Genomic DNA, 9,169 nt, shown 5'->3' with positions numbered 1-9,169 from the left:
TCCCTCCCTCCCTCCCTCTTTCCTTCCTTCCTTCCTTCCTTCCTTCCTTCCTTCCTTCCTTCCTTCCTTCCTTCCTTCCCTCTCATAAGACTGCTTCCTCTCATTTCTCTTGTAGCCCCTTCTAAGGCTTCTGTGCTAGATCATCATCCATCTCCTCTCTTATGACTGAAGTGATTTCTTAGAGCTCTGACCTGAGTCCTCTTCTCTCCTCAACATTTGCACCCTCTTTCTCATATGACCAGTTCAATGGTTCAATGATCACCTCAACATGAATGACTTCAAGGTCTATGCATTCATGTTCCTCTCTATACAGGTGCCTCAAAAATCTTAGAAGAGTTTTAAACTTATTAAAGCCCAAGACTACTCTAAGATTTTGTAAAATTATATTTTTTTAGGGGGAGAGGGGAAGCTAATCCCAACTAATTTCGCTGGCTGGGGAAATTCTGGTGAGGAAACTCCCTTTGCCAATGCAGATGAACAACTGTTCTTCCTGAAGTGATGGAAGGAACACTCTTGTCTCGGACTCAGGAGATCCTGGTTTCAAAACCTACCTTTGACACTCATTCTCTGCATTACCTTAGACAAGTCATTCAATTTATTGTGGCTTTCATTTCCTAATCTGTAAAATGAAGTTGGAATAGAGGGTTTTCAAAGCCCCGCTCTCTAGATTGGTTATAATCTCAGAGCTAGGGTTCTTAACCTTTTTTATATCATGAATCTCCCTTTTGGCAGCCTAATAAAGTCTATGGATCCCTTCTCAAAAATGATATTTTAAAATGCAGAAAATAAAACACATAGGATTACAAAGGGAAACAATTATTCTGAGTTAAAACTTTTTGGGGGGAGGCAGCTGCTAGGTGGTGCAGTGGATAGAGCGCTGGACCCGGCATCAGGAAGCTTCATATTCCTGAGTACAAATCTGGCCTCAGATTTATTAATTGTGAGTGGGCAAGTCACTTCAGCCTGTTAGCCTCAGTTTCCTCATCTGTCAAATGAGCTGGAGAAGGAAATGGCAAACCACTCCAGTACCTTTGCCAAGAAAACCCCAAATGGGGTCACAGAGAGTCAGACACAACAGAACAACATTAAAAAATTAAGTTGCAGGATGCCAGATTAAAATTCTCTACTTTAGAAGGTACCTTGACGCTCTCAGAGATTCGATGATTTGCCACAAGTCATACCATGAGTATTCATCAAAAGTAATATGCAAAAACTATGTAGAAACAAGATATAGCCAGGATAAATGACTGCACTACCCCCTCAATTCCATTTTCTCTTCTAAAGGAAATCCTATTCGTTTTTCAAGGTCCACCTCCTGCAGGACTATTTCCAGAATACCCCAGCCCACAGTCTTACTTCCTGTGTTACAACGTCCCAAGCTCTTATTGTGTGTCCTACTCATTGGACAATTAGCACAGACTGTCTTCTGCTTTTAATTATTAGGTAGGTGTGTCTTATTTTACTAACTAGTCAGTCAGTGGGGAGCTAGGGAGGAAGTCTGAGCTTTGTATTTTTTGGTACCCCAGTGGTGCTGAGCATGCTATCTGTGTCTAAAGATGACCATTCTCTGGCAGAAATTCTGATTTTCCGTCGGTATTTTGGCCTATTTGCAAGTCTGTCCAGAAAATATCTGGCCCTCTGTGGCTCTCGTTATTTACCTATTTTGGAAAGTCTCCCACTCTTTATTAACTCTCCCTTGTGGGAGGACTGGTATTGCTGAGCAGCCTGAACAGGTACTAAGTTCCCTGTCATATGGAGTCTAACTGGCTATTTGTCAGAGATAATAATAATAGTGATAACATTTGTGTAGCACTTTAAAGTTTTCAAAGTACCTCTTTTAATTCTCATAATAACCTGGTGAGATGGGTGCTATTACCCCAATATTTACAGATAAGAAAACAGATCTCTAAAAGTAACAGAGGTCATAACTAACAGAGATTAGATTTGAACCCAGGTCCTCAGACTCCAAACCCAGAGTTCTTTCCACCTCATCTTTCATTTTATATATGAGAAAATAGAGGTTCTGGGATTTGCCCAAAGTCACATGACTCAGAAATGATCAGAACCTGGATTTGAACCCAGGTTCTCAGGCTCCAAATCAAGGGCTTATTCTTCTTCATTGGCTTGACCCAGCCCCACTTCTCTGCCCAGTGCAGCCAGGCTCTGTCTACACTCTAGGTCCCTTGTCATGCTCTTATTGTCATCGAGTGTCTGTTTCAGGGCAGTAATGTACCAGATGTGCAGAATCAGAAAAAGCATCCTTTCCTGGGCTAAGCTGATCCCCTCTCAGAGGGACTCGGGAGTGACAGGGTCAGCCAAACACAATCTGTTCTCTTTCCAGTTGTTTAGAGCTCCCCAAATGGCCCGCAGGGCCACAACCCCTGCAAGTGAAAGCGGATTTTATAGACTAAAGCCTCCTTGTGGAGTCTGAGGACAATGCCCTATCCCATAAGGAGCCTTGGCAAGCCTTCCAGGTGCCAGGCTCAGGGAGGGATCCTGAGGGCCTTGAATTCCTGGCTTGTAGCAGAACATACTCTGGCCTGGAGTGGGAGAGATGGGGAGGGGGTGAAGGAACCACTTTCTGTGGATCAAAGCAGGAGGTTTCTCAGGGAGCATGGTGGGGGCTGAGAGCAAAGTGGTGCTCAAGTCAGTCAACCCCAACTTGTGAGGAGTGTTGCCACCATGGATGGGGGCTTCCTGGTAGAATGGAAACTTGAGATGTGACTGAAAAGGAGATGGTCAGGAAGGCAGCAGGAGCAACGCATTCACTTCATGCCTGGGAAGTGGTTAGTGAATGTCTCTGGAGCAGAAAGCAGCCTAACAGAGGAGAGAAAGCATGGGTTAGGGAGGTAGAGGGATGCTCTCTTAAAGTAGACCCTTGTGGGGCAGCCAGGGAGTCTAGAGCACCAGGCCCAGAGTTGTGAAGCCCTGGGTTCAAAGCTGGCCTCAGATACTTCCTAGCTGTGTGACCCTGAGCAAGAAATGAACCTCAGTTGCCTAGCCCTTGCTGCTCTTCTGCCTTTAGTATCAATTCTATCAATAATAATAATATTCAATAATTATAAAATAAAAGAATAATTGGTATGTAGCATTGATTTCTATCAATAACATTGAATATTATAAAATAAAAATAATACTTAGTATTGATTCTATCAATAATAATATAAAATATTATAAAATAATTAATACTTGGTATTGATTCTGCCAATAATAATAATAAATAATTATAAAATAAAAGAATAATTGGTATCTTGTATTTATTCTATCAATAATAATAATAAATAATTAGAAAATTTAAAATCAATACTTAGCACTAATCCTATCAATAATAACAATATTAAATAATTATAAAATAATATTAGATATCAAATATCTAGTCTATTAATAATTATATTAAATAATTATAAAAAACAGGTAATAAAAATTAATACTTAGTGATTCTCAGACAGAAGGTAAGGATTTTTTTTTAAACCCTTAACTTCTGTGTATTGGCTCCTAGGTGGAAGAGCGGTAAGGGTGGGCAATGGGGGTCAAGTGACTTGCCCAGGGTCACGCAGCTGGGAAGTGTCTGAGACCGGATTTGAACCTAGGACCTCTCATCTCTAGGCCTGACTCTCAATCCACTGAGCTACCCAGCTGCCCCCTGAAGGTAAGGATTTTTAAAAAACAAAGTAAGACCTTCTGCCTAGGTAAGTACCCTCACAGGGCTATAAGGCCCAAATATAATGATAAAGGTGCATATGTTCAATAATCATAAAGCACTATAGAAATATGAATGATTATTGCTATTGTTATTGCTTTAGTTTCCTCCTCTTTAAAAATGAGGATAACCACACCTACCTTTCCAGGTTGTCCTGAGGATCAGATGAGTTAACATGTGTAAAATACTTTGCAAACCTTAAAAATGTGTGGCCTTGGGCAAGTCATAAATCTCTGCCTGCCTCAATTTCCTCATCTGTGAAAATAATAACAGCAGCTTTATTACATAATCTATTGCTAGATATAAATAATTCGCCACAATCCTACTGTCTCTCCAAGTGATTTGAAGGATAAAATGAGGCAATATTTGTAGAGTTCTCTGCCAGCATTCAAGTGCTTTATAAATGCTAGCCAGCTATTATTTTTTGCACTGGACCTGTGGTTTTGCAGATGAAGGGAACTCCCATTGAGGAAACTCCCTGTACCAATGCAAATCAGCAGCTTCACTGAAACTTATCCTCTTAGACTGTTACCTGGTCCGCAAAGAAGTTAAGTGACTTACCCAAGGTCACACTACCAGGACAAGTCAGGGGTGGGCCCTTTGGCTCCAGGGATAGCCTTCTGTCTCCTATACCCTGCAGCCTTTAGAACTATTAAAAGTAGTAAATAATGATTCTTGAGAATGATTAGCAACAGCAATATCAAAATACCAGAAGTGCCCCAAATACAGCAGCCTTTTTCAGCAAGCACACACATCGCAGGGGAACGGCGCTACATACGTACGTTGGACCCAGCTGCCACTGACTGGACTGAGGAAGTTGGGGTAAAGGCCTTTGGGCTTCTCGGTTCTGTTGAGGACCCTTCGGATATTCTTCACCTGTACAGAGAGAAGAGAGGGGGGATTCCTCATTGCCAAGACAGAGTTTTGTCCTATCCACAGGCACAAGCTGAGAAATGCAACCAAATCCTGGGGTAGCTAGGCAGCACAGTGGCTAGAGCGCCAGGCTTGGAGTTGGGAGGATCCGAGTTTAAATCTGGCTTCAGGTATTTCCCACCTGGGCAAGTCACTGAATTAATGTGCCTAGCCTTAGTCCCTCCATTGTAGAATTGACAAAAAGAATATAATTTTAATTATATTTCAAATTATATTTAAATTTAAAATTTTAAAGGGTTTAAATAAGTCTTCTAGGGCCAAGAGGGCTGAGATAGGCACCGAGTGGCAGGCTATGGGCCAGGTGTCACTGGGATAAAGCAGTGGCTAGCTTAGCCTTTTCCCTCACAGCTGCCTGCTTCATCTGTCAGTCAGTTAACAGGCAGTTATTGAGAGCTCACTATGTGCTAGGTGCTGTGCTTATAATGGGGATTCATACTTCACTATCTTCTCTCCGGCTCCTACTTCCCTGCCTGTGATACCAGCTCCCTTTTCCCAAAGGAAGATATGAGTTCAAAGTGGGCGCCACCGCCCCCTGGTGGGTGCTGCAGCGATCCAGAGAGGCGGTGGTGGCCACAGAGGTATTTATCTTTCCTATTAATTGCTATTAAAATTTTTAAAAAATTAATTTCCAGGGGGCTAAGTAATATTTTTTCTGGAAAGGGGGCGGTAGGCCAAAAAAGTTTGGGAACCACTGCCTTAGACTGTTACTAGTTATGTGACTCAGGACAAGTCATTTAATCTGTTTGCCTCAGTTTCCTAAACTATTTAAAATAAGTATAATAATAGCATCTACTCCCCAGAGTTATTGTGAGGATAACATGAGATAATAGTTGTAAAATTCTTTGCAAACTTTAAAGTGCTATATAAATGCTAGCTATAATATAGTAATATGATTTCTATCTCAAACAATAAATAAATGATAAAATGAAATAAATATAATAAAGAAATACTTCATATTATATAGAATATAACACAATATTGTATATATTGTGTAGGCATGATATTTTACATCTATTATATAATACGTTACATATATTTATATGTACATAATATATCATTGTACTATATATGATACAATATATACATAATATATACATATAACACCAAATGTAATATAATACAATATTACATATAAAACAATACAATATTATAATACATATATGATATAATGTTATATATGATACAACATTATACATAATACAATGTTATATTATATTAATTTTGAGTCTCTTGTAGAAAGGAATTTTTTTCCTAGGGCTTCTCATAGGACAGCAGCCCAAGTATAAATCTATTTGCAGTGTTACGGAATGCTAAGGACCTTAGAAATAAACTGGTCAAAGCCAGAGACCTTCTCAGAGACAGGAAATGCCTTACTTCAAGTCACACAGCTAATAATGGGCAGAATTAGGACTCGAACTTTGCTCTTCTGACTCCAGGTCATCTGCTTCTCCCACTAAACTATGTTTCTGTCCCCACTGGAGTATAATGTCCTGGAGGGCAGAGACATTTTCATTTTTGACTCTGAAGCCCCCAGTGCCTACTACAGTGCCTGGCACATAGTAGGTGCTTAATAAATGCCACTTAAATTGAGTTGAATGCCAGGATAAGCTGACTTTCCCAATGGTGACACAAGGAGCTGCTCACTGGTAGGACTCCAGCAGAGACTGGATAAACCCTTGGAGATGTAGAGAGATTCTTAAGCCTGGAAGGAGGCTGGTTTGGGAAATGTCTTGTTCTTCCATTTTTGAGAAGCTGGAACCTTATCTCGCTCAGGATCAGAATGATTTTAGATTTATTTTAGATTTTATTAAAATCTTTTTTATTAGATTTTAATAAAAATAGATTTTCGATTTTTGACTAACTGCCTTCTGGATGTCCTCATCCCTATTTTCAGGTTTGTTCACATAGTCAGCTCCTAGATGGAGGGGTTCTGGCTGGTCCTGGTCGGATGGAGAAGGGCAGGGTGTCAAGAAAGAAGAGAAATAGTCTAAGGAATTTTTGTTTGTTTTTTCAATATTCCTTAGACAGTAAGGACAACGACTACTTTCCCTGCTCCCCCTCCCCATCTACAAGATGTTCCCATTTCTAAGATAAGCATCCCCATTTCCTACAACCAACTTGCCAAAACTCAGAGACTGATTACAAAATGTTGTGCCTTCTGTAGTATGAAGCATCCCTAATTAAATTACACGTTGCGTGGTGCATTGGGTAGAGTGCCAGGCCTGGAGTCATGAAGCCTCATCTTCCTGAATTCGGATCTGGCTTCAGATGTTTACTAGCTATGGGACGCTGGGCAAGCCACTTAATTTGTTTGCCTCAGTTTCCTCATCTGGAAAATGAGCTTAAAAAGGAAATGGCCGACCACTCGAGTATCTTTGCCAAGAAAACCTCAAATGCTGTCATGAAGAGTTGAACACAACTGAAATGACTGAACAACAAAAGCGTGTCAGAGCTGGAAGGGGCTTTAGATCATAGGGTAGAGGGTTCTTGGAGCACAGGATGGCAGAACGGAGAGGGACTTCGGATGTAAAAGGGACTTTGGAATAAAGAATTCTAAATTGGAAGGGTCCTTTGAACATAAAATACCAGAGTGGTGAGAACTTAAAGGGTAGCATGTAAAAAGTGGAGAGACCTTAGAACCCAATGTCAGAGCTAGAAGAGATTCTAGAATTGTAGAGTTGGAAGCAACTGGAGAATATCAAGTAGAAGGGCTGGGAGGGAACTTAATGAACTCAGAATGCTAGAGTTGGAGTAGACCGTCAGAGACAATCTTGTCAAACCCTCTCATTTTATAGATCATAACATGACTTCCCCCATTCGTTCAACAATTCAACTGAACGAGTATTAATTATGTTCTCTAGTTCTGTCCTCTGGGGCCAGGTAGAACATGGCTAATCCCTTTTCCACATGACAGCCTTTCAAATACCTGAAGGCAGTGATCATGTTTCCTTCAGCTCTTTTCTCCTCCAGGCTAAATATCCCTTATCCTTCAGTCCATCTTCTTATGACCTGGTCTCTCACTCCCTAACCTTCATGGTTGCCCTTCTCAGGAGGCTTTCTGTAGCGTGTCTGTAGCCTTTCTAAAATGTGGCAGCCAGAAATGAATATAATCTCCCAGAGATAAATGGCTCATCACTTTCCTCCTTCTAGACTCAATGCTTCTCATGTCAACTCTCAAGCCTCAGTTTCCCTATCTGTAAAATGAGATGGTTGAACTAGATAGCCTCTGAGGTCCCTCCTAGCTCTAGTTCCATGATCCTAAGGCTGCCCAAGATCTCACTAGATGGGGAAATTGAGATTCAAGAGCAGTATCTTGCCCAAGGTGATCCTTGGCAAAGGAGTGACCAAGCTTGGGCTAGAACTCCGTCCTCTTGTGCTCTAACAAGATACTCTTGCCACTCTCTCGGGTGGAAGGTGACTGGGGACTTCCATATAGTGATATGTTAAATCTATGGATTTAACACTATGGAGCCACTCAGAAGAAAGACAGCCCCCTCCACCCCACCCCAGGAGATGTTACTGTTAATAGATTTATCTACAAGCCCAGCAAGGGAGAGTTGGCGTTTGAGCTGTCAGACCCTTTTTTCCAGAGCATGGTTCTGCGCTCTGCCAAGTCAGGTCTCATTTCCATTCCCGTTAACAGAGCCCATTAAATCAGGGCAAGGATGCGCTTGTTCCTCAAGCTATTTCCAGCTGTCCTGGCGGTGAGCAGCTGAGCAGGTTAAATTAGACCCCACTGTGGGCATGGGCCCCATCTAGAATTCGGGCCAATTTGTGGCCTGCCAATAATCACCTCAGCAGGAGGTATGATTGGGGGGGATGAAAATAGACCCAGAATGTAAATGGACCAGAAAAATTAACTGGAAAGAAATCTTTCCATTTCACAGCCCAAATCGGCTGCATAAGTGTAGCATCTCCAGTCTGGTCTTCCTTTTCTCAGGTTACTCCAGGGCTGGAATGAAGGCCCCTTTCCAGTATCCACAGAACTAGTAGGAGTCTAATGAAAGGATGTAACCAAGGTGATGCCAGAAAAGAAAGAGTTGGAGAAGGTTAAAGGAATGGCAATCCAGAGACTGAAAGGACTGGAAAATAAAGCCGAGAGAGAGAGAGAGAGAGAGAGAGAGAGAGAGAGAGAGAGAGAGAGAGAGAGAGAGAGAGAGCTTAAAATGGCACTAAGACTTTTGGGACACTTGTACAAATTATGCTGCTGCTGTTTCCTCCCCTCCACAAAAGCATTCCTTAGGTGAACCAGATAATCAAAGAGAAAAAGGAGGCAGAGTAATTGTAGATGACTATATGACATTCCAGATGGTATTTTGGACATCACAGTTAATGAACAGGCTTCTTTCAGGGGACTAGCACGTTAGGACATTATTATAACAACTGGAAACTCGTGGCTGAAGCATATTCGATTATCCAGAGAGCAATATGCATGTGGCAGCCAAAAGCAAGTAAAATTGACTGTCTGGATGATCACCAATACTACAGGTGCGAATCCCCATTTTTCTTAATAAAAGCATGATGCTAACCAGAAAC

General features: G+C 41.5%; 1 protein-coding gene across 1 annotated transcript in view; it reads right to left on the bottom strand.

The window, feature by feature from the left end:
- MAN1C1 (mannosidase alpha class 1C member 1) overlaps positions 1–9,169 on the bottom strand; it is a 256,657-nt gene that overhangs the window by 21,628 nt on the left and 225,860 nt on the right. The window contains exon 7 of the mRNA XM_044668733.1: positions 4,483–4,576. Within this exon, the coding sequence (XP_044524668.1) occupies positions 4,483–4,576 (94 nt within the window). The remainder of the gene's footprint in view (positions 1–4,482; positions 4,577–9,169) is intronic.

This window comes from Gracilinanus agilis, chromosome 3, assembly GCF_016433145.1.
Source record: "Gracilinanus agilis isolate LMUSP501 chromosome 3, AgileGrace, whole genome shotgun sequence".
Classification (NCBI taxonomy): domain Eukaryota; kingdom Metazoa; phylum Chordata; class Mammalia; order Didelphimorphia; family Didelphidae; genus Gracilinanus; species Gracilinanus agilis.
This window is presented reverse-complemented; position numbering and strand designations above follow the sequence as displayed.